This window comes from Chionomys nivalis, chromosome 11 (assembly GCF_950005125.1).
Source record: "Chionomys nivalis chromosome 11, mChiNiv1.1, whole genome shotgun sequence".
In the NCBI taxonomy this organism is placed as follows: Eukaryota; Metazoa; Chordata; class Mammalia; order Rodentia; family Cricetidae; genus Chionomys; species Chionomys nivalis.
In genome coordinates this window covers 34,450,541-34,475,701 of record NC_080096.1, presented here as the reverse complement: position 1 = coordinate 34,475,701, position 25,161 = coordinate 34,450,541, and the positions used below count along the sequence as shown (strand labels likewise).

Below are 25,161 nucleotides of genomic sequence, written 5' to 3'. Positions count from 1 at the left end.
AGAAGAAGAAGAAGAAGAAGAAGAAGAAGAAGAAGAAGAAGAAGAAGAAGAAGAAGAAGAAGAAGAAGAAGAAGAAGAAGAAGAAGAAGAAGAAGAAGAAGCAGCTCGCAGCAATGAGCCTAGGGATAGATGACCTCATCCAAACCAGACACACATCCCAGTGCTGCCCAGCTGGTAGTTGCATACCCCAATGCCTACATGCACATCAACCAGGTATCAAACCCCACATGGAATCAGCTGTTCCCAATTATCAGACATTATACACATTTGGCAAACATTCAGACCAGCCTCAGCCATATATGTCAGCCATACATGTACAGACTCCAGGCAATAACACAGAACATACTGTTGTGTATGAGACTTTTCCTGACTAGACACAACTCAGACACATCTACTCACCCCAGAACACACAGCAAACTAGAGTAATAATTTCACTGGAGTCCAACTTTGTGAACCAACGAGCTTTTATTGGGGTTACTACAGGAGTGTAGGTGAAGGGTCACTTAAGAAGTAAGGATGACTCAAAGGCAGCTGCATCCCCAAGCAGCCCACTCCAATACGTGTGACGGCTCACAAAAGCTTTACTGGTCTGAGAGGACTCTGGGCAGCACTACGGCTCAGTCCCCTCTCCTATAACTCTGGAGAGGGAACTTCATGAATCTTCCAAGTCACAGCTTGTCCAGATGTGAATGTCGTTCACCTCCCAAGTTTCATGAGCCCCTTTCCTCCCTTCTGCAGGGAGCATCTCAATTGGAGGAAACTTATACACAGCACACAGGTGGCTGGGTACACACACACACACACTCAGCCACAGCACAGAAAACTCCAGCAGAAGGCGCAGACGGCATTCACAGTCATGGTTCCTAGGCCACCACCGCCCACAGATGGGGCCTCGGCAGCCCAGGAATCCTCTCCATCATGCAGATTTGCCACAACGACCCCATTAGCCCAGACTTCCTCCTCATCAGTCGGGGAGGGATTGCTGCTCTCTGGGGGTGGATTGATTTATCCAACTAATTAGTCCCAATTAATATTAATACACATTCTCAGCAACTGCAGCAGCTCAGACAGAGAAGCTGCCCATTGGGACCATCAATCACCAAGCAGGGGACAGCAGAGGACACTTGGATCTTCAGCACACAGGACCCCACACCTCCGACACCATCGCCAGTCTCTACATCTCAGGCTTCCAGAGGGAGTGTGCTACCAAAATCAGGAACTCCAAACCGGGGAACCCAAAGCCCAGAGAGGGGCTGTCACATGCTCCAGGCCACACAGCAGACCCAAGGCTATGCCTCTATGCTTCTTTCCCTACGCTTCTCTCCACCACCCTCTGAGGGTCTGTGATACACCCAGCGCCCAAGGACTTCATCTGCCAATCCCAACCAGACAGACGCAATGGCTGTCTGAAGGCTTTGAGGTTTCTACCGGGTGCTCAGCAAACATTTTCAGAATGGAGCGGGGTGGAAACAGTCAGATTTGTTGACTAGGTTCTTTTTTGTTGTTGTTTTTGTTTTTGGAGACAGGGTTTCTCTGTAGCTTTGGTGCCTGTCCAGGAACTAGCTCTTGTAGACCAGGCTGGCCTCGAACTCCCAGAGATCCGCCTGCCTCTGCCTCCCGAGTGCTGGGATTAAAGGTGTGCGCCACCACCGCCCAGCTTGACTAGGTTCTTGTCTCAGTGGAGATGGAAGACAGGATCACCTAGAAGAGGGACATATTCCTCAAGTCTATTCCACAACTCCCTAGGGGAGATGACCCAAGAAAGTGAGGACTGAGGCAGGCAGCTAGGATCCTGGGAATCCAGTCTCTGTATCTGCTAGGTTTCCCATTGGTGAGGATGGGGAGAGAGAAGCAGGGAAGGCTATGAGAGTCGGAAGCAGGACAGAGGGGACTTGTGTTAGGAACCCTACTGTTCTTGATGCTTCAATACAGTCTGTTTCGGGGAGAGGCATGGCCACCCATAGGCTAGTCAGTGAAGCCACTGGTCACTATGACCAAGGGAATGGTGACTACCCTCAACACCAGAAGTCAGGAGAAGTAGTCACACAGTTTCTGGTAGCATGAAAACACCATTCGAGCAGGGGCTGCTTCTGTTTGATCACCCTGAGCACACTGTGGGAGGAACCCAATTGTTTATGGTATGAACGGAAGGAGTGCAGGGGCTGAGGGGTGGGGAAGTTCATACATGCAGCTCTCTAGACAAAAAGAAAGCTCTAGGTTGAACATGGACAAGGAAATATTTGTCCTTGTAGTCATGAATCAAAGTGAAGAAAGTACGTGAGACAAAGGTAGAAGGTCAAGGACAAACTGGAAAATTCCCTATTATGAATGAGAAGTAACCAAGAGGTGCCTAAATAGGTTTCCTCATAACAAGTGTGTCATTCCTCCAACAAGCCTTCTCTGACCATTCACTGAGTGCCAGGCACCATGGCGGGGGCTGTGCATACAAGGATAAACCTTACAAAGCTCTGACCAAAAGTGGTCTTACTCACTTAAGGTATCCTAGGTCACCAGTACAACCTATGTGTAGGAGACTTCAGAAGCCTGGCCAAGACTGGCAAGCTAACAAAACACAGACTGGAGATGGATCTGGCTGGGACGCTCATGGCTTGACTACATGGCTATCTCTACAGGGGTTCCCTGGCAGGTATCCAGAGTGACATGCCCCTCCCTTCCTTGGTCCGGTGTTCAGATTTGTGGATGTTATGGGAATTTTGTTTAAGCTGTGGTCTGTTGTTTAATTGGATAGAGCATTTGGTTTGAGAGGTGGCCCCCGGAGAAGAGGCTGTGCAGCCCTTTTGGAGCCATGAGGCAAACAGTGGCAGGTGTGTTGTGGCCGTGGTGACTGTCTCAGGCTATTATATTTGTCCCTGAGTTTTATAATAAACAATAAAAGAAATTGCATCATGTGGATGCACAACAGAAGATGGTTTGCAGAAGGGAAATGTCACAGATGACCCTAAAAGATGTCCCATTTGTATGTGAAGACGTGTTGCTGTTTCACCTTGCCTGCCTAAGGCACCTGATTGGTCTAATAAAAAGCTGAACAGTCGGGCTGGAGAGATGGCTCAGTGGTTAAAAGCATTGCCTGCTCTTCCAAAGGTCCTGAGTTCAATTCCCAGCAACCACATGGTGGCTCACAACCATCTCTAATGAGGTCTGGTGCCCTCTTCTGGCCTGCAGGCATACACACAGACAGAATATTGTATACATAATAAATAAATAAATAAATATTTTAAAAAAAGCTGAACAGTCAATAGTGAGGAAGAAGGTATAGGTGGGACTTCTGGGCAGGGAGAGTAAAAAGGAGGAAGAGGAATTTAGAGACAGGGGAAGAAAGAAAAGAGACATCATGGAGATACTGGGAGGGAGAGTAAGTGTGCTTTGGAAATTGAACCGGGGTCCTCTGGAAGAACAGCCAGTGCTCTTAACCACTGAGCCATCTCTCCAGCCCCCATGTTCTCATTTCTTAACTCAGCCTCTGAGAACTTTCTAGGCTCAGTACACCTCCTCCTTCTCCAGGAAGACTTCCTTCTAGGCCTTGGTCAGCAGTGGTAACAACTCCGACAGAGTGCCTTGTTTTATTCCTCCCAGGCAGGTGGCTCTTCTTCCCAACAATGCCAGCTCGGGGCCAGGTGTGCCCACCTGGCTCCCTGCAGCCCAACCCAGCTGCTTTCTCTGGTGCCCTGTGCTGTTTGTAATAGGAGACACTGAGAAGAGCTATAGTATCCTCAGGGAAGACAACCCCCCACCGATGTCCACTCCACCTACAGGACAGACTGGGAATAAAGATCCCACACCCTCTGGGGCCCAGAGGAACGACAGAAGGTTTGCTGGGACAAAAAGGGGTACATGTCTGCTGGGCTTCAAAGTACTAAGAGGAGAGGCAAAAAAAAGGTGGCATGTCGGCAGAGATGGAGGGAGCAGAGGAAGACCAGGGGCAGTGGCCATCAAAGCTGGACCGAATCCCAACAAAAAAGGAAGAGACAGAATCAAGTGTCGAGAACATGACCGTTTGTCCATCTTGTGGGTGGTGACATCGGGGAGGTTTGGAAGCAGGAGAATGACAAGACTGCAGCTGGCTCTAGAGGTTCAGGCCAGCCCTCTCAGCAGACTCTGGTTCCCAGAACCCTAACAGAAACACCCAGAAAATACATAATGCATTCCTTCTTCACTGTTGGTGACCCTTGGCTCAGGTCATTCCTGCTGGCTGCCACATGAAGTAGGGGATCAGGATGGAAAGAGGATCAGAGAAGGGAGCAAGGTCCAACTTGGTTGGGGGTGGGGGTGGGGGTTTCTGTGCTTCTGCAGGGGTTCAGGGGAGGGCAGGTGGATGCCTCTTCCCTGGGCTCGGCATTTCCTCACAGGTGGTAGTACCCTGACTAGACAGGGCTACAGAGTTCGTAGGCTCAGGTCCTCCAGAGCAGGGCAGGTGATGACCCTCAGGACGGCTGCTTTTCAGGGGCCATCAGCTGCTCCACCTCCCTCATGAAGCGCAGGCACAACTCTTCCTGCCAGGGCAGGGCCACACACTGCACGGCCACTGGCAGGCCTACACTCTTCTTCATGGCCTACAGAGGATACAGACATCAGGATGGGAGAAACAGGATCACACCCCAGGTCCAGGAACATGTACTCTGCAGGGAGGGCAAGCAGCAGGGACGGGGCTATTCTGAGGAAGGCTGGCCAGGCCTGTAAGTACTAGGCCTCTGAACTCTACAGCAGCGGGGTCTGGGCAGCAGTGAGCTAGGGGCTGGGCAGGCTTTACCTTCTTCAGTGTAATGTCCCAGATATCCCCAAAGTAGCCTCTGTAGTGTTCCATCTGGGCATCGTCCTCAGCGGTCACAGTGGTGACAGGCACCACCCCCGCAGGGAAGTCTAGGCAGTTGTAGAGCATGGTATAGCTGATAGCCCCTGGAACACAAAACACTGGCTGTAGCAACCCCTGCCACCTGCAGGGCCAATTGTCCTCTCTGGGCCTAAGTGACCCATCTTCATCCCGCATATAAAATGGCACTTTGATTGTAGAGATACACAAAACCCCCTTTCCCAGGCCTGAGGTCTGTGGCAAAGCACAGAAACCAGCAAGACTCCCTGACACTTGCCCCGTGCCTTTTCCCATGCAGCTTCCCTGATTCCCTGACCTGGAATGCTGGTCCTATCTTCTCGGCTTAAAAAACCCCTAGATTCAAACACCACCTCCCCAAACTGCAGGCTCTTCAAGGAGACCTCCTACAGGAATAGTGTTCAGAACAGACAGCTCATCCACTCCCAGCATTCCACGCATCTTCCCCCACCCCTGGTTTTTGGAGACAGGGTTTCTCTGTAGCTTTGGAGCCTGTCCTGGAACTAGCTCTTATAGACCAGTCTGGCCTTGAACTCACAGAGATCTGCCTGCTTCTGCCTCCTGAATGCTGGGATTAAAAGCATGTGCCACCACTGCCCAGCCATCTTCCATCTCTTTAGCCAACAAGCTAGTGAGGTCCAAGTGAGGAGCAAGATGCTCCTCCACGGAAGGGGTGTCCCCCAGAACTCTTCCTTTTCTACCCACAGCACCAGAGCTCACAGGGCTGACCTCAGAGGGGAGGGAGAAATGAGAGTACTGAGGGAAGGGCAGTACGCCTCACCTGTGGCTCTGCCTGATGCGTTCAAATCCAAAGCAGGGCCCAGCATGGGGGTCAGCAGCACATCCAAGTTCATAGCTTTCCACTGGGCAATCACAGAATTCCGGTACATCTGAAGGGACACGAACACACTGGGGGAGGCACTCAGAGAGATCCAAGGTACCCCAGGATGTCTGATGGACACTGAGAGGGCTCTGGCCCTAACATCTGGATCTGAACTGAACCACCATGAGACTAGAAGAGCTACCCCTTGATGGTATAAACAATACCAGGGGCAAAATATTTTCTGCCAAAGTATTTTGGTGCTTACTAACATGGATACTTTCTGCCAAAGTATTTTGGTGCTTACTAACATGGATAGTCCATGAGGAACAAAGAGGGGCTCAGGACAGAGGCCCTATGACCCAGACTCCCGGACAGGCACTGGGCAAATGGACATCACAAAAGGGTCCAAGCCACAGTCTCTAGAGAGGAAGAAGTGGCAGGCCACCCCAGGGCCCCAGTGACAATAGCTGTCAGAGATGCCACTGGTAGATGCCCTGAGCAATTGCACCCTCCTACTCCCCAGGACTCAGACCTTACCTCAATCTCATGCTGCAGTTCCCACAGCTGTCCAGCCGACCTGGACAGACAGAGTGAGGTCACCAGCCAACACAGCCACAGCCATCAGCATCAACATCATATCAGCATCAGCATCAACATCATATCAGCATCAGCATCAACATCATATGCCCTGCTCTCGCCCCTTCTAGATCTCACTCAACCCCAGGGGATCTCTGAGAGGGGAAATCAAGGCCCTGCTGTCTAGATAGAAATATCCAGGATCTCGAGGGCTACAGCTGGATGGATTAATGATTTCACAGCCAAGACAGCACTAGACCAGACCTGATTCCTCATGACCCTTGGCCTACAAGAGAGGGTAGGGCTATCAAAGGTCCTCAATACCTAGAGGTGAGAGGAGTAAGTCCAGAGATGTCATACTGGAAACGAGCTGGCTCATGTCCTGATTTTGAAGACCCAGCCACCAAGGAGTGGGCAGGATCAGGTCCAGGACAGTTCAGTTCAGATTTTTAAAAGGCTTTCCCATTTTCCCCTGGTACCCACAGTCCCCAGACCACCCCAGCTCAGGCTAACCTTTCTGGTCTGTTTCCCTATGCTTCCGTCTATCTAGCCTGTCCTGCTCTGCACTCAGGCCCTTGTCCTCCAGAGGATCCAGGACCCTCCTAAGACAGGATCGGGGGGGCCCCCCCTCGATGGTCCCAAGTCGAGCTCTCTGCCTAGACACCTCAACTTTAGGACTTATTCCCCCCAGAGGGTTTCCAGTCAAAACCACCTGGATGCAGACAAGACCAGCTGGGGAAACACAGGGGCAGGCATCAGGGTATAGGAAAAGTTCTCACCGAGGCTGCATGCTGTTGAGAAAGGTTGCCAGTCGAGGAAACTGTACCAGAACAGACACAGGGTCAGTGACTGGTCCTCTATGCCACCTCTTCCATGTCCTCCCACCTCCCAGGTCCGGGTCACACCCCTTTTGACAAACAAGTTTGCTAAAGACCGAGGGGCAGGGAAGAGAACAGTCAGGGGAGAGACGAGGCCATGCCTGGCCACACCTAGAGACCACGAACGACCATAGGATGGGGGCCCAGAGGCTGCGTCCTTGGATGCCTGGAGCTCTCACCAGAGGCTTCAGCAGGAAGCTCAGCAGTGTTTTCAACCACCCGGGTATCTTCAGAATTAGGATCAGGTCCCCCAAGCAGGGATCTACAAAGTCGCCTTTGCTGGAAGACAAAAAGCCTGATGACTGCAGTCCTGTGGACTCAGTGGCCCTGCCCACCTCCTGCCTCACCCAGCTCCTGTGGCATTTAGTGGTTTACTTGGCCTCTTTCCAACGTGCGCTGTTTCTGCTGCTCGCTGCTCGCTGGGATACCCACCCCTAGTAGGGACCAGGAGGCAGTGCTAGGGTCACCAAGGACTGAGGGAAATGTCTCCCTAGGCATTTTCTGTTTAGCACTGATGCCAGCGTACATTTAGAAATGGGGCTACATGACAGGCTGCCCAGGAAGCTTGTTCCTCATCTGGTTCAAAAGCTTGAAGAAACCTAGGAATATCTCATTCTCGGCTGGATTGAGAGGTAGCACCTTTCTACTGATGCCTTGGCAATATTTAGCTGCTGGGAAGATGCTGGGGCGGGAGGGTGAGCTGGCACAGTGACATATGACAGGCTGAGCAGTTGACTGAGCAAGGCTGCAGGGCACAAGCTGAGCTACAGTGAGACCAAGGAGGTACCTGTCTCAGGCCTCTGCAAACAGCTGGGAGGAACTGCTCTCTGTCAAGCCTCTTAAGTGAGTCTGTTCCACACGCCCAACTCAGAAAAAGGGAAAATGAGGGTTGAAAAGAAAGAATTGGCTCAGGAAAGGTTGGTGCCCATACTCAACCCCTTCCTTAACACAAAGCAGGGAAGGCCGGACGGTGGTGGTGCACGCCTTTAATCCCAGCACTTGGGAGGCAGAGGCAGGAGGATCTTTGTGAGTTTGAGGCCAGCCTGGTCTACAAGAGCTAGTTCCAGGACAGGCTTCAAAGCTACAGAGAAACCCTGTCTCCAAAAACAAAAACAAAAACAAAAACAAAACAAAAAAAGAAGCCTCCCATTACACTGTTACCTTTCCATAGTCTCTAGTTAGTTATCTCCAGGCTCAAGTTGCACAGCTAAGACAGCAAGGTCCCTGCCCAGAAGCCCAGATCTTCCATGTGTGCTGCAAAGGCCTGTCCTGGGGATGGTCAACAGGGCCCAGCTGCTCGCCCTGGGTCTGCACATGTTTTTAATTTATTGTATTATTTTATGCATCTAAGTGTTTGCCCACATGCATATCTGTGCACTGTGTGTTTGGTGCCTGCAGAGGCCAGGAAAGGGCACCAGATGCCCTGGAACTGGAGTTACAGACAGAAGTGAGATGCCACATGAGTGCTGGGAATTGAATCTGGATCATCTGGAAGAATGTCCCGTGCTCCTAACCACTGAGCCCAGCCTCTCTGCACATTGTACTGATTCCACCCTACATCCTGAAGCCCAACAGCACTCACAAGTTCTGGAGGAAAGTATGGCCACCGTCACTGAACAGCCCACCTGCGGACAGGACCTCCAGAGCGTAGGGTATGTTGTTTGGCAAGAAGGGAACCAGCTGCAGGGATTGAAGGGTATATTACAGCCTTCGGTTCCCGTAACTCATATGCTGCCCCATGGGCCAGGTGGACGATCTGTGCCACATGATCACAAAGTCAGCCTTACTGACCCATGACATCAGAAGACCAGAGCCAAACATGAAGCTGTCTCAGGATAATCAACCAAAACCCACTGGCTCACAGTCCCAGGTCCCTGGGACTCTTTAGGGCGCGGTACATCATCGCTCAGACATCGCCCAGCACGGGCTCAGCCCTCCATCCGCTACTCATCCCGGTCCTCCCACCTCGGTCATCTTTGCACTGGTCTCAGAGAGCCAAAACTCTCATCCCAGTTGGCTAAACAATGGGAATGAAGGGGCCTGGGAGGTCCGTGGGTATCAGGAAGGCTCCCCTGGAGGAGAGGAGATGCCATACCGTGTGGCCAGCAGCCTCCAGACTCTGCTTGGTCTCCAGCACGGCCCTCCTCATGGCTGGGCTAGGCATGGTATAGTTGTCAGTTTCATAGTAGCCCACCCGCAGGGGTCTAGAGCTTCTGTAGATCTAGAAGCAAACATCAGAGTTAAGCCTGAGCGAAGAGAATGGCCCACGCAGGATGCTTAGAGATAGGTCTCTCAGTCAACCACAGCTGCGACGTTACAAGCTGAATCCTTCTAACATGTTTCCCCTTCAGTACCACCAAACCCCTTCACTTCTAACCCTTTCACAAGATGCCTTCATGTGACTCAGAGCAGGAACTAGGGTTCCCAGAGTCCTAAGAGGGAACTAGGGCTACCCAAAGACTGAAGCCCATGCATCCTGTCCTCTGAGCTGAAGTTCTGTTAGCTGCCCTCGCTCCTGTGAGAACTAGTCCAGACCTCCAGACAGGGGCCTCCCACCTCTCCCCTCCCCTCTTAGAAAGGGTTTAGGCTAGAGCTGTCTGAATCTGTCTGCTAAGAAGGAAGAACCTACCCCACACTGTCCTTCCCACCCACCCAACTCCTAAAAGTACCGACAGCACTCTCCTGCTTGGGGACCCTCAGCCTCTTCAAGGCAGCTTCACAGAGACAGAGGAGAGGCCAGCATGGGAGAAAGAAAGGCTGGACTGCTGCAAGTGGAGCTTGCATCCCATAGTAGACACGACACACTGCTTGTGTCTGCATGCCTCCACTGTGACCATCCCCCAAAGCTCTGTACATAAATACAGACAACCTCCACGGTTCTCCTGGTTCCCTGTCTCTGGGTCTCTCACCCAAAGCTCCTCCTCTTTCTGTATCCCCTCCCCCGGCCCCATCCCTAACTATCACATCTAGCCCAACTCCAGATTGAAAGATGCACCTAGGCAGGCCCCACCCTGCCCTTCCCTCTCAGGCACTAAGAAGCAGGCTCCCCTAGCTTCAGGGAGTAAAACTGTTTGGTCCCTTCCGATCAATGGTCATATTTGGGAAGACGGCACTTCACATGGCTCTCAGCTCATTCAGTCTACTTGCCACGGAGTCCATTTACTGGGGATATGGGCAGGAATACTGTAAGAAACACTGCTATTTCCTAAGAGCAAATCCAACCCAGGTCCAGTTTCTTTCTGAGGCGTCTCTGAACCCAACTAATGGTCCTCAGCCACACAGGCTAAAACCCCAGAGGTTCCAAACGCAGGCACAGGCACCACCTGGTGGCCAAATGTGGAGTAGCAGCTGCCCCAGGCCTACCCTTGCTACAGCAGAGGGTTTTCCAGTCAATCCTTCCCACATAGGCTGGGTTCTAGAATTCACTTCCCTTGCCCACCTCCACCCCACCTCCACCCCCACTCACCTCCTCTCTGAAGGGCAAGGGGGGAACGGTGGGGTCCAAGCGGAACAGGTCCTCACACAGTAGGGCTCTCAGGCACAATGCCAGGCTCTCCACATCCCGGGCCATGGGGCCAACAGAAAGCTGCACTGTAGGAAGGGAAGGGAAGGAAGAGGAGGCACTTGGCCCCTAAGGAGCTCTGGGTCTGAGTAAGGACTGGCCTATGGCTCCAGAGTAAGAGCGAGAAGGGGCAGTGGGAATTAGCCTGGCAATCAGATATTGCCTACAGGCAAAACGGGGGTGAAGGCAGATCAAGATGAGCCCCCCCTTCCAGGGCACCAAGAGTGTTCCAGGCCCCACTCACCTGCTGTCTGTCCATAGACACAGCCCTTCAGGCCACTCTTGCTGGTCAGAAACACAAGATGTTGGAAACAAGCAGTGGCCACTCTATGCTCACCCAAGCCCATGCCCCAGCTCTGAACCCCCAGCACTGGCAGAGAAACCATGCACAGCCGGTGATATTCACCTCCTCCCACACCCTTACAAATACTGCCTAGTAAATCGTTCCTGGATCATGCATGCATGAGGGAGTTCGAAAGGTCCGTGCCCACCGTACCTGAGGCGGTTCCCGGTAGGCTTGAGGCCACAGATGCCACAGAAGGAAGAAGGGAAACGGATGCTGCCTCCAATATCCGTGCCTAAGCCCAGAGGGGAGCCCCCAGATCCGATGAGAGCCCCCTCGCCCCCCGAGGAACCACCTGGGCTCTTGGAGGACTTCCATGGGTTCAGAGTCTGGCCAAAGAGCGGGTTACTGCAGTCAAAACTGGAGGAAGCAGCAAAGAGTTAGTTCAGGCCTCATCGACAACTCTCCTCTGTCTACTCCACCTCCCCCAGCTCCTAAGGACCAACCTTAACATGGACTGGGGGACATTGGTGTGCACGAAGGGCACGGCGCCCTGCAGCTTCAGCACCTGCACCACCACACTGTCACCCTCTGATGGCACCCCCTCATTCAGACTCAAGCCCAGCGTGGAGTCTTGGCCCTTCGGGGAGAGATGGGTATAAAGAAGACACCATGGTCGAGACAGGACCCTTCAGCAGCTCAGGGACACTCCCACCACCAGCACACTGGCCAGCCCAAGCCTCTGAGGTCTCTGGACCTGAGGCATCCTTTAAGCCCCCAGAGCTAGATACAGAGCAGAGGAAGTACGGAAGGCTGACACCAGGGAGGGCGTACCTTGTAGCTGAAGCATTCCTTGAGGCTCACAGGGATACCATAGAGCAGGCCTTGTCGTGGGGCCTGGGATAGCTGAGTCTCACAGTCAGTCAGATAGGAGGTCACACAGTTGATCCCTTTGTTCACTTCCCAGGCCTAGGGAAAGGGAAATGGACACAAAGCAGAGGAAAGGCAGCTCTTCTCTTTAAAGTTTCCCCCCTTCTACACTTCCTGCAAGGGAAAGGGTAACCAGAAACACGGCTCAGAGGCAGCAGCACAGAGGATGACCTCCGGCCCAGTACCCACCCTACTTCACCCAGGCTCTCTTAGAGAACGAGACGCAGGGCCAGGCCAGGCTAGGGAGCAGGATGCTGTCCTCAGAGGCACTCGGCAGAGGATGAGCTAGAAGACCAGTGGCCACTGCTCCCATAATTCCAAGTTCTATCTCTGCCCAGGGAGATAGACGGGAGGCAGACACGAGCAGACCTCCACATCAGGTCATGCTGGCAGTCAGTCGAGATAGACTAGACCCTGGCACTCCATCCTCTGCCCTGTGGCAGGCTCACACTGGGCCAAGTCGAGCTTTCCTTTTCCCCTGGGACTCTTGAGTCCCACAGATGACTGACCTCAGTAAAGAAATAAGAGTTAGGCCGGGCGGTGGTGGCGCACGCCTTTAATCCCAGCACTCGGGAGGCAGAGGCAGGCGGATCTCTGTGAGTTCGAGACCAGCCTGGTCTACAGAGCTAGTTCCAGGACAGGCTCCAAAGCCACAGAGAAACCCTGTCTCGAAAAACCAAAAAAAAAAAAAAGAAATAAGAGTTAGGCCCAAAAAAAATGACAAATTGACAGTAGACATCTAGACCTTCAAGTCACAGGCCTAGGGTCCCAGGGGTAGAGAAGGGAGACACAGAGTGACCCCTCCTGCTCCCGGGAGACAACCAGAGAAAAGAGTGAGTTGTGTGGTCACACGCACAACCGCAGCCATCAGTCACCGGGCCACACAAGAGCAGAAAGGGAGGAGCCTACGTGCAACAAAAATGCTCAGTTGTAAACTGGAAGTGCAAGGGTCTACCGAGGGCTTGGTAAGGAAGAATGACGGCCTTGGCTGAGGCCTTGTGTCTGTCGGTAACACTGGCCTACTTTCTCCTGCCCACTTGGATGCCGTCCCTTCAAACACTATCATCACCCACCTCAGCCCTGCCACTGATACTCACTTACTCAGGGTCACGCTCACAGACACAACACACTCAGAATGCACCAGGATGTATATGGTCTGTCTTCCTCTTTTTCTCTTACATATATTCCCTGAGCACTTCTTAAGGGAAAGAGAATGCATGCGGCGCTAAGGCCTACCAGTAAATAAGACACTTTCTGTCGGGGCTCGAGAGATGGCTTCGTGGGAGAGAACTTGTCTTCTTCCAGAGGACCCTAGTTTAGGCTCCAGCACTCATGCCAGGAGGCTCACAGCCACCTGTAATTCACATTCCATGCCACCCGATACCTTCTTTGGCCTCCAAGAACATCCGCACACATGCACATACCCTCTCACACACACGGATACACATACTTTAAAGTTTTTAAAGAATTAAAGAACAATCCCTATCCACAGGGATTACCCATGGAGAGCCTGGAGAGGGGAAAAGTCGAGCCCTGCCTGTGAGTAGACAGGGAGAGGGAGCACCCAGCAGGGCAAGGGCAGGGGAGGGCTTGCTGGGCAGCATGGAATCCATGACCTGGGAGGTGCAAACAGAGGGGGGAACATCCCAAGGAAAGAGAACCGGCGCAAAGCAAGGCAGACCTCAAGCTCATTGTCTCCAGTATCCATGGCCTGTGCTGCTGGGGATGAAGATCTGGACCCCAAGGCCTGCTGAACTAAAAGGGCACCTGCCCCGAGGCTGCTGCAGCTACTGCTGCTGCTGCTGCTGCTGCTGCCACTCACAAAGGGAAGAGAGCAGGAACAGCAAGGTGGCTAAGAGGGAGGGTGGAGAGAGACAGAAAGGAATAGAACAGACTTGGTGGCCAATGAGGTGGAGGCGGGAGAGAGGGAAATCTGGGCTGGAAGCCAGGTTTCAAGCTAAGACAACATGCTCAGTGTCCACACACACACACACACACACACACACACACACACACACTGGCTCCTTCCCTCCCTGGTAGCTCCTGACACTGAGATTCTACCATGATCTGGAGCAAGACAACCCAGGCCAGGTTTTCCCGACAGTCTGCAAAGAAGGCAGGGGCTAGCCTAGGGCTTACCTTTCCCAGGTAGGTGAAGAGCACAGCCTCTGGGGACAGCTCTCCGCTGTGTAACTTCTGTCCTAGTTGGGGCAGAGGCAAGGCCAGCAGTGCCTCTGAGTCCAAGTCAGGGTTCTGTGGGGAACATATTCCGTCAGTCTTGTACAGGTGACTTTTGCCACTCCGTCCTCAACAGTAAACAAGCTCATGCTCACTGTCACTTGCTAATATCCCTAGAGAAGGTACCACCTGCAGCTCTGACACCAGAAACCACCCTAGGTGGGCTCTTGGTGTCCCAGACCAGTGCAAATGTCATCTCGGGAAGTCTGCTGGACAGGAAATGATGAGGGACAGGGTGTTGCCCGGACAGATTACTGAGCCATTAGATTAGCATCCAACACAGCTGCTTACTGCCTGCCATGCACAGCACTGAGCGTTTTGTTTGTTTGGGTCCCCAACCCTACTCACGGGGTTATTCATTTTTTATTTTCTTTTCTTCTATTTCTGACAGTTTCTTACTATTATATAATGCATTGTGATCATATCCCATCCCCCATTACCTTCTCTTATTCACCCACACACACACACACCTGCTGACCTTCTTCCCAACTAGGCCTGTTCCCACTTTCTTCATGGTATTCTGTTTGGTTTTCATTTGTTGTTGTTGTGTGTATCTAAATCATGTTCTGATTGTAACAGCCATGTCATACATATTCAGAAGTCATTGTTTTTATGGTGTCCCTCACCATCCTTTGGGTATATTTTGTTTTGTTTGCGATAGGCTCTCACTATGTAGACCAGGACAGCCTCAAATTCAGAGATCTGCCTGCCTCTCTCAAGTGCTAGGATTAAAGATTTGCTCCACCACACCTGATTGTATTTGATTTTTAAGAGGTCTCAGTTATCCTGACCAGGTTAGCCTTGAACTTTCAAGATCTTCCTCCCCTGTCCCCAGCCCCAAGGAGATGAGATCACGAGCTTTTGTTTGGTTTTGATTTTGGTTTTTGGCTTTCAAGACAGGGTTTCTCTGTGTAGCCCTGGCTATCTTAGAATGCAGAGATCCAACTGTCTCTGCCTCCTAAGTGCTGGGATTAAAGATGTGTGCCACCACCACCACTGGCTGGATTACAGGCTTTTCAACACCAAGCCTATGATACTCCATGTCTTCATTAGCTCTTACTACCATTCCCAATGTTCAGATTTAGAGACTAACGCTAAGAGAAAGGAAGTGCTCTGTTTAAAACCACAAAGGTAAAGAGTGGGGCTGGAGAGATGGCTCAGTGGTGAAGAGTATTTGCCCTTGCGGAGGACCTGGGATTGGCTTACATGATGGCTCACAGCCATCTATAACTCTAGTTCTAAGAGATCTGATGCTCTCTTTTGACCTCTGTAGGTACCAGGCATGCATGTGGTACACAGACACACCTGTAAGCAAAATACTCACAGACATAAAATGAAATAAATCTGGAAGGAAGGAAGGAAGGAAGGAAGGAAGGAAGGAAGGAAGGAAGGAAGGAAGGAAGGAAGGAAGGAAGACTCTACCCCCCTACCAGCACAGCCATCCTGGCAGGGAAGTGAATCAACAAGAGTCCCATTAAAATGCTACGTTAGTAGCTGAAGACCACATCCAAAGGGGGATGACTGACACATTCATTTCCAGACAGGTATGAAGGGCCTGCTCTGAACCTTGCCCCACGAGCTTACGCAAGACGAGGATGGAGCCGCGAACAAATAGGTAACTGTGCGGTTTAGCTTTTTGTCAAGCTGACACAAGCTGAAGCCATCTCAGAAGAGGGAGCCTCAGTGGAGGAATTACCTCCATCGGATTAGCCTGTGGGCATGTCTGTGGGGCATTTTCTTAATTAATGATTGTAGGCAGTGCCACCCCTGGACCGTGGTCCTCAGAAAGCCAGCTGAGCAAGCCATGGAATGCAAACTAGTACATAGCATCCCCCATGGTCTCTGCTTCGGTTCTTGCCTGGAACTCCTGCCTTGGCTTCCCTCAATGATGGACTATAACCTGTAAGTTGGAATAAAACCTCCAACTTACTTTTTTTTTGTTTTGTTTTTTTTTTAAATTTTTTAAATTTTTTTTTTGGTTTTTCGAGACAGGGTTTCTCTGTAGCTTTGGTGCCTGTCCTGGAACTAGCTCTTGTAGACCAGGCTGGCCTCGAAGTCCCAGAGATCCGCCTGCCTCTGCTTCCCGAGTGCTGGGATTAAAGGCGTGCGCCACCACCGCCCGGCTCTCCAACTTACTTTTGGTCATACCGCTTATCACAGCAACAGAAAGCAAGCTACGACATATCAGATATGAATAGTAGATAGTGAGGGACTGAAAAAATAAAACAGGGTGTGGTAGAGAGTGGCACCTGGGCAGAGTGGGAAAGAATTGCTCTCTGAGGGAGGAGGGCTCTAAGGCACACCCACCTGCCAGATCTCCAAGGCTTCCCGTCCCTGGGGTCAGCTCTGCCTGCAAACACCCTCCTGGGCCCTCCTCAGAATCAGACCAATGAGTGAACACTGAACTACCTACCACCCCACTGCTCAACACATCCTCCATTCCTGCTAAGGTCACCAGAGAATCGCTTGTTACCAGATCCAAATACTTAACTGTATCATCCTTCATGCCTCCCAAGGGTCTTCAGAGGTATCAGGCCACATGCCACTCTCTTCAGAGTCTCTCGGATAGAAATACCAGCCCCGAGGGTCCCCCGCTACCACCTCTCTGCTGCTCCCAGTGCTATTCAGTCAGTCAGTCAGCAAAGGGGTGCAAAGGAGCACATGAGAGGCCATGCATACGAAAATAAACAAGAACGCAAGGTTCCTGCATTCAGGAAATCAACATCTAAGCAAGCAAACAAGACATTGGTAGGCAGCTTGAGGTAAGGCGAGACAGCAGAGAAACAGTCTTGGTGGAAATGAGGATGCTGTTGTAGATGGTAGGACAGTCTACCTGATGAGGTGACCTTTTAGCCATGACCTGAAGGGTGACTCCTCCAGGTTCCTCTGGTACTTGTCTTCAACCTCTGAGGCCAGAGAGGGTTTGCCCTCCTGGCTTTCACTCTCTAAGCTCCCATCTGTTCTGCCTGCCCCATGCCTCCTGATCCTCCACCAAGCTCCACCTAAGGCAACTGCCCAGCTGAGCATGCAGTGAGTCCTGTCCTTCCTTCTGCAATCACTGTCTCCCACATTTTCAACATGGCTCCACCTCAGTGTGCCCCAGGACCCTCAGACAGGCAAGTCCTTTCCAGCTTCATCCTTTCCTCCCCAGACTACTACCCTGCTAAGCCCTGCCCCTGTGACTCATCCTTCCTGCTAGGTCTATACAAGGGCAAGGCCCAACCTGGTCTACAGAGCCAGAGAGAGCTCCTGAAGGTGCTTCCAGCCACGATCTTATCAGACGACCTTTGGATCAACACTCCCTCACACTTCCCTGTTCACCCAGACACAGCTCCACCCAACACCTGCCCCAACCTGGGAACCTTACATTCTTAATGCCAAGGAGCACTTCCCCAAATCTGTTAAATGATGTAATATTTACTTGGGGTTTTTATTCTTTTAATATAACAGCTACAGAAGAAAAACACAGACTCATGATCTCTTCCCAATACATAACCCTAGTTGGATATATATATATATATATATAAAATATCTAGGGGGATGAAGAGATGGCTCAGAGGTTAAGAACATATACTGCTGGCCGGGCGGTGGTGGCGCACGCCTTTAATCCCAGCACTTGGGAGGCAGAGGCAGGTGGATCTCTGTGAGTTCGAGACCAGCCTGGTCTACAAGAGCTAGTTCCAGACAGGCTCCAAAACCACAGAGAAACCCTGTCTCAAAAAAAAAAAAAAAGAACATATACTGCTCTTACAGAGGACCTGAGTTTGATTCCCAGCATCCATAGCCTGTAACTCTAGAATCCATTGGCCTCTGTGGGCACTGCACTCACATGCATAAACACACACATAATTAAAAATAGTAAAAAATAGTGATAGGAAGGTGGAGACAGGAAGATCCTGGAATCTCACTAGCCAGCTAATCTTGCTGAATTGGTGATCTCTAGGTTCAAGAAGAGACTGTCTCAGAAAATAATGTGGAGAGTAATAGAAAAAATATCTGACATCCGGCCTCCACACATAGGAACACACATGTGTACACATACACATGAATGCATATACACGTGTATACCACACAGATACACCAAGGTTCACCCACTCTTCCCAGACCCTATTCTGAAAAGGAAACCGAAGTTTCTGAGGACTAGGACAAAGGGTAGGAAAAGCCCACACTGCTGCTATCCATGGTCATTCTCTCCTTTCCCACAAAGCAGTCATGCTGTATGAAGCCCTGCTCTTGCCTCTCCCTTCCCACAATGAACACAAACTGTGCTTCATATTTTTTCCAAGCATGGAGGCTTATGCTTGTAATCCTGGCACTTGGGAGACGGAGGCAGGAGGGTTGCCATGAATCTGAGTCCAGCCTGGTCTACATAGTGAGCTGCAGGCCAGCCAGAACTATAAACAAGTCTGTCTCAAAGACACAAAACAAGGGGCCAGAGTGATGGCTCAGCAGTTAAGAGCCCTGACCACCCTTCCAGAGGACCTGGGTTCAATTCCCAGCACCCACATGCAGCTCACAGCTGTCTGTGACTCCAGTTCCAGGGGATCTGGCATCCTCACACAGACACACATGCATGCAAAACACCAATGCACATAGAAAGTAAATCTTTTTTTTTTTTTTTAAAGATTTATTTATTTATTATGTACACAGTGTTCAGCCTCTATGTATGCCTGCAGGCCAGAAGAGAGCGCCAGGTCTCATTACAGATGGTTGTGAGCCACCATGTGGGTTGCTGGGAATTGAACTCAGGACCTTCAGAAGAGCAGTCAGTGCTCTTAACCACTGAGCCATCTCTCCAGCCCCAGTAAATCTTTTTTTTAAAAAAAACTGTAAAATAAGGGCCTAAGAATATAGCTGTGTTGGGGGCTGGAGAGATAGCTCAGAGGTTAAGAGCATTGCCTGCTCTTCCAAAGGTCCTGAGTTCAATTCCCAGCAACCACATGGTGGCTCACAACCATCTGTAATGGGGTCTGGTGTCCTCTTCTGGCCTGTAGGCATATACACAGACAGAATATTGTACACATAATAAATAAATATTAAAAAAAGAATATAGCTGTGTTTGATACCCAGCATAACATAAAACCAGGCATGGTGTGGTGGCACATGACTTTAATCCCAGCACTTAGGAGGCAGAGGGATCTTTGAGTTTGAGGCTAACCTGGTCTACAAAGCAAGTTCAAGGACAGGCAGGGCTACACAAAGAAATGCTCCCCCCCTCCCCAAAACAAAACAAAAACAAAACAAAACAAAAAACCTGGGCATGGTGGAGGTCAGAGGATCAGAAGTTTAATGTCATCTCTAAAATATATAGCAACTTCAAGGTCAACCTGGAACACAGACCCTGTAATACAGTAAGTGTTCACTGTTTCGTTTGAGGCAATCACTTCAGGCAGCTTGGCCACCTTGCTAAAGATGCCTGCAAAAACCCCTGCAAAAGTCATCTAGAACAATCCTTATGGTGGGATGAATAGGAATGGCTCCCATGGATTCATAGATCTGAATGCGTGGTTGCCAGCAAGTGGCACTTGTTAGGTGTGGCCTTGTTAGGACGGGTGTGGCTTTGGGGGTGGGCTTTGAGATTTCAGGTGCTCAAGCCAGGCCCAGTGTCTCTCTCTTCCTGCTGCCCGCCAGTCCAGATACAGAACTCTCTGTTCCTTCTCTAGCACCACGTATTCCTGCGCACCAAGCTTCCCGTCATGCTGACAATGTACTAAACCTCTGAACCTGCAAGCCAGGCCCAATTAAATGTTTCCTTTATAAGAGTTGCTGTGAGCCAGGCGGTGGTGGCGCACACCTTTAATCCCAGCACTTGGGAGGCAGAGGCAGGTGAATCTCTGTGAGTTCAAGACCAGCCTGGTCTACAAGAGCTAGTTCCAAGACAGGCTCCAAAGCCACAGAGAAACCCTCTCTCGAAAAACCAAAAAAAAAAAAAAAAAAAAAAAAGTTGCTGTGGCCATAGTGTCTCTTCACAGAAAGAGAACACTGACTAAGACAACCCCCATTCTCACACACATTTCAATTCTTTCCAATGTCTCCACTGTTGACAGTTGATGACACAGTTGCTATCAGCTATTTTTAAGTCTTCAGCTAGCGTTAGGCAGTTGAGACATCCTCCTTCTCCCAAATCACTAAAGTCTGCACCCCAAAGAGGCCAGAGGGCCAGGAAATAATCTCCAGATAGCTGTATGGCCACCCAATGTGGAGACATTTTTCTCTTTCTTTCTTTCTCTCTTTCTCTCTCTCTTTTTCTTTCTTTCTTTCTTTCTTTCTTTCTTTCTTTCATTCTTTCTTTCTTTTTTTCAGTTTTTCGAGACTGGATTTCTCTGTGTAGCCCTGGATGTCCTGGAACTAGCTCTGTAAACCAGGCTGGCTTCGAACTCACAGAGATCCACCTGAAAGGCGTGCGCCACCACCGCCAAGTGAGACATTTTTCAAGAAGGAGCCACTGTGCCTCCTGTAAGCACGGCTCCTCTTCCGGCTGTTTCTTTCTCTCCTGAACCATCTATCGTCTTAATTTCCGACTCTTGGGCTGTCTCCTTTTCTCTCATAGATTTTTATCTCTGTTCTATTTCAAGCTGTCTCCTCCATTTGCTCACAAAGACGGCCAAGACATTCTCATAGTCTAACTGTGCTTTCAATTTATCGGTGGAATCATTTCAAAAGAAGAGTGCAAGGGAGGCTTGGGAAAGGCCGGGAGACACAATCACAATGGATCCGACTGAAGGGCAAGCATCTGTAGGACCAGTGAGCTTTACCAAGAGCACGCATGAGACAGTACATCCAAACACACGTGCAAAGGCCCTCAGGCAAGAATCACGTCCTGTGACAGGAATCATGTCCTGTGACAATGCTTCCAGCCTCAACAGTCTATTGGGGCTGGTTCTTGTCTGCAGTGTAGAAACAGTGCAGGAGAGGGGCTGGAGATATGACTCAACAGCTAATGGTACTGTCTTCTCTTCCAGAGGACCTGCGTTCTGTTCCAAGTGCCCCACATGGTGTCTTTTTTTTTTTTTTTTTTTTTGGTTTTTTGAGACAGGGTTTCTCTGTGGTTTTGGAGCCTGTCCTGGAACTAGCTCTGTAGACCAGGCTGGTCTCGAACTCACCGAGATCCACCTGCCTCTGCCTCCCGAGTGCTGGGATTAAAGGCGTGCACCACACACGTGCACCGCCCGGCCCCCACATGGTGTCTTACGACCATCCATAATTACATTTTCAGGGGGTCTGATACCCTCTCTGGCCTCTGTAGGCACAAGACAAGCAAATGGTGCACAAACATACATGTAGGCCAAACATTCATTCACATAAAACTTTTTTCTTGAGACAAGGTTTCTCTATGTAACAGTCCTGACTGTCCTGGAACTTGATTGTAGACCAGGATGGCCTCAAATTCACAGAGATCCACCTGTCTTTGCCTCCCAACTGCTGGGGATTAAAGGTATGCACCACCACCCCCTGGCAAAATTTCTTTTTAAAGTTTTTTAAAACTTACTCAGGGGCAATTGGGAGAAGTAGGGGAAAGACTGGTGCTGATAAGCTTCCATCAATCGACAGTAACCAGACAACTCTCCCTAGAGTTGCTCCAGAGTTGTGTGAACCGCAGTGACTCAGAGGCGCTCATGCCCTCCTTGCCATCTTGTGTCTACCTTGGCACAAAGTAAACTTTATGTAGTATCTACCAGAGGGACTGAAGTACACTTGATTCTACCTTCCCAGGTGCCCCTTGCTACTCTACCTTCCCAGGTCCCCCTTGCTACCCTACCTTGCCAGGTGCCCCTTACTATTCAAGGACAGACTGAGAAAACACTAGAAGAGACTCCAGAGGCAGCCTCAGTACCACCTCTCATTACTCAAGGAAGCCAGAACCCAGTAGGAGGGTTCTGTGGGTGAAGAAGGGAAAGGGTGGATCCCAGGGCTGGGCTGATTTTACATCACGCTCCTACCTCCTAACCACCCCATGAGGTCAACAAAGCTACTGTCATCAAGAACCCTTAGGTAAGTATGGCAGCCCAAACCTGAAGCCCCAGATCTTCAAATGGCTGAAATGGGAGAGTCTCTTGAGCTGGTCTCTAACTCAGTCAGGACAGCGAGACAGAAAGAAAGGTATGGGGGACACGGACGATGTTAGGAATATGAACATCTTTTCTGTTGGCTAAAAAAGCACATGGGAGGGCTGGAGAGATGGCTCAGAGGTCAAGAGCATTGCCTGCTCTTCCAAAGGTCCTGATTTCAATTCCCAGCAACCACATGGTGGCTCACAACCATCTGTAATGAGGTCTGGTGCCCTCTTCTGGCCAGCAGGCATACACACAGACAGAATATTGTATACATAATAAATTGATTAATTAATTTAAAAAAAGCACATGGGAATAAGAGTGTAGTGGCACGGCCTTTACTTGCCAGCACTTAGGAGGCTCAGGCAGGAGAATCAGGGGTTCAAAGCCAGTCTGGGAAGCATGAGACCCTGCCTAAAACACAAAGAAGACAGCAAGCAAACAAACACAGAGGCTCCAGCCCCTGAAACCTCAAGGCCAGTTTCCCTTCCTGAAAAAGCTAAGTTTGGTATTTGAGGCTAGGTGTTGGCTCCAGGAAGATATGCAAACCACATTTTGTATTTCAGAGCCAAAACTTCTGCCCTAAAACATTCTTTGGCAAAACAGATTCCTCGGTTCTTAAAGACACTGAAGGACAATTACTTTATAAGAAATGGGGGAAATACAAAAAGACCCAGCCTTTTCCCAGCCCTCAACCCCCAGCTCTCCCAGGCAAATGGATTCCTTATGGCTAAGATTATTCCTTCCTGTAGGCAGAACTGTGGGCAGATTCCTGTGCCTGTTCCCCAAGCTGTGCTGGAAGATGGCAGAACTCAGCTGGCTGCATAGAAGGACACGGAGGAGCAGCCAAGGCTCCCCAGGTCTAGCCCAGGATCATCACCAGTATCCCTGAGGCCATGGGCAGAGAGAAAAGGGGGAGGTAGCAGAGAATCTGTGCTCAGGTAGAGGAGGTGGCCAGTGTGGGATCTGAACCTCCCAACCTGGAATGAGACAGTTCTAAACACTGACTGATGGTAAGCTTTTCAGGAAGAACTAGAAACACTTTTATCTCAATAAATACATAAGATATACCCCGGGCTTGGTGATGATGGGGAGTAAATTCAGACTATTACAGTCAGCCAGTTTTGCCCGCATTCAGGCCCACAGCTGGTATCCAAAACCCACTACCACTCCACCACCCCGACCCATCGCCAATTCCTCTCCACTGCTGTGAGCTAGAGCTCCACAAAGCACTTCTTTGCCGTTCTGGCTCAAAAATCACTACCTGCAACTGAGCACCTGCAAAATGCAATTTTCACGGATACTGGTCCCAAAACACCTTCCTGACTCCTACTGTCCCCATCGCCTGGGAGCTCACCAACCTGTCAGATCCCACAAATACCCACAGCAACTCCTCCATCCTTCAGCACATAGGCACACCTGGAGTCCAACATCTGGGCTTCTAGCTGGGGCCAGTGTTTCACACAACAGGAGAAAAGGCACCCTCTTGCAGACACCTTCTCTAATCTTTCCCCAAACTCTTTTCTCACACCTCCAAACGAACACACTGAAATGTCCAAGGCTAGAAGGATGCTTGCAGAAAGGTTTGTGAGGTGATGAATATGAAAGACCGGGCGGCAGAAACCGGGAAGGACTTAGATTCTAGAGAGGCTTCAGCACTAACTCCCTGTGCACCTACGCGACTATTTTTTAACCCCTCTCTTAAGATCCTCATGAACAAATTAACAAACATGAACTTTAAGTTATCTGGGCCATCATCAAGCCATGATTCCAAAGTCCTGAACCTACTGATTTTACCTACTGATTCTCACGTTAGCGGTTTCTGTTTTTGTTTTTAAGAGTGTTGATAGTCAATAATCGAGATTCTCTGGCGCGGAGCATAGCTCCTCTTTAAACCAGTACAGTGTCCAGACTCCATGACCTGTCCTGTCCCTTTTTTTCCCGCTTCTGCTCGCGCTGCACCTGGCGCGGAAAGTGTATGGAATGCGATAGCTCGGGGAGGGGTTTTGTTCCCAGGCTCGCTCACACCTGCGCTGCCCGCCAGTCGGCCTTCTGACGTCCAGGGGGCTGCAAGTGCTGCCTCGTCCACGCCGTGCTCCCCACGCCCTCCCACCCCAGCCCCTGAGCCCGCCGTCACCTGCAGCCGGAAGCGCTGCACCGCCTTATCCATGGTCTCCAGGCCGGCTCGCTGCCTCCGCCGCGCCCTGGCCGCCGCTCCCCGGGCCGTCCGGCGCCCTGTCCATCGCAGGACCACCGCCGCCGACAACAAGCAGCAGGCTAGGGCAACCCCGGAGACTCCGGACAGAGTGGTCCAGACTTGGCTCAGCACCATGATCTCTCGCAGCCCGCTGCTACCGGAGAGGAATCAGCACGCGCAACCCAACAGCTCCGCTGCAAAACCCGGCCTGGATCACCGGCGATTCCGCCTGAGGGAGGGGCGGGATCAACCGCGGGCCCGCGGGGAGCGGGGAGCGCGCCGTTGCCGGGCAGCCAGAGCAAAGCTAGCACAGTCAACGGTCAAGGTCAAGCCTGGCCGCCTGCTGGGCTCGTTCCCCCGCGTCCTGGCGTTTTAAGGGAGGCGGAGCAGCTGAGCTCCTCGTGGGCGCCCTCGGAAGCACCAGGGCGGCCGGGTTTCCTGGACCAGGCCCCTGGTGGCGTCTCCGCCCTGCGCACCCCACAGCTCCAACTCCCTTCCAGAAAACGCGACCACGCCAGAGGCCCCAGAACAGGCCCGCCTAAGCAGACCCCGTGCTGCGGAGCTTAATAATAACCCCTAACGTCTCAGCAGCTTTCCTGGAGAGCCAAGCGTCACGGGGTTGTGCATAGCTGGTTGTCCATCTCGCCTGGGCTCGGGGCTAGCCCTCAGGGCACGAGAAGTTCTGAGGCGCCCACCAGGTGGCCTCTCCTTCACTAATGCCCCAGACCTTGAGTCTTTTACCCTGGGTGCCCTTACCCTGGGTGCCCTCATCCACTT

At 51.1% G+C, this 25,161-nt stretch overlaps 1 protein-coding gene across 1 annotated transcript; it reads right to left on the bottom strand.

Annotated features, from left to right (window-relative positions):
• Positions 1 to 470: 470 nt before the first annotated feature.
• Positions 471 to 24,853, bottom strand: Faah (fatty acid amide hydrolase). Its single transcript, XM_057784309.1, has 15 exons — positions 24,325 to 24,853; positions 14,038 to 14,151; positions 11,803 to 11,937; positions 11,475 to 11,608; positions 11,182 to 11,388; positions 10,930 to 10,970; positions 10,590 to 10,714; positions 9,219 to 9,344; positions 8,706 to 8,803; positions 7,303 to 7,402; positions 7,025 to 7,065; positions 6,207 to 6,246; positions 5,628 to 5,736; positions 4,769 to 4,914; positions 471 to 4,571 (listed from the first exon to the last, which is right to left on the bottom strand). The coding sequence occupies exons 1-15, from the start codon at positions 24,517 to 24,519 to the stop codon at positions 4,443 to 4,445; spliced, it is 1,740 nt and encodes a 579-aa protein (XP_057640292.1). The 5' UTR covers positions 24,520 to 24,853; the 3' UTR covers positions 471 to 4,442.
• Positions 24,854 to 25,161: the final 308 nt, after the last annotated feature.

Bases quoted from the DNA above. Each gene is read 5' to 3' on its own strand.
- Faah (XM_057784309.1), bottom strand. From the start codon at position 24,519: ATGGTGCTGAGCCAAGTCTGGACCACTCTGTCCGGAGTCTCCGGGGTT. The intron at 7,066-7,302 runs GTGAGAGCTCCA...GTTCTGGTACAG, and splicing joins GCTTCCTGCTGAAGCCTCTG to TTTCCTCGACTGGCAACCTT. The intron at 6,247-7,024 runs GTGAGAACTTTT...CTGTCTGTCCAG, and splicing joins CTCAACAGCATGCAGCCTCG to GTCGGCTGGACAGCTGTGGG.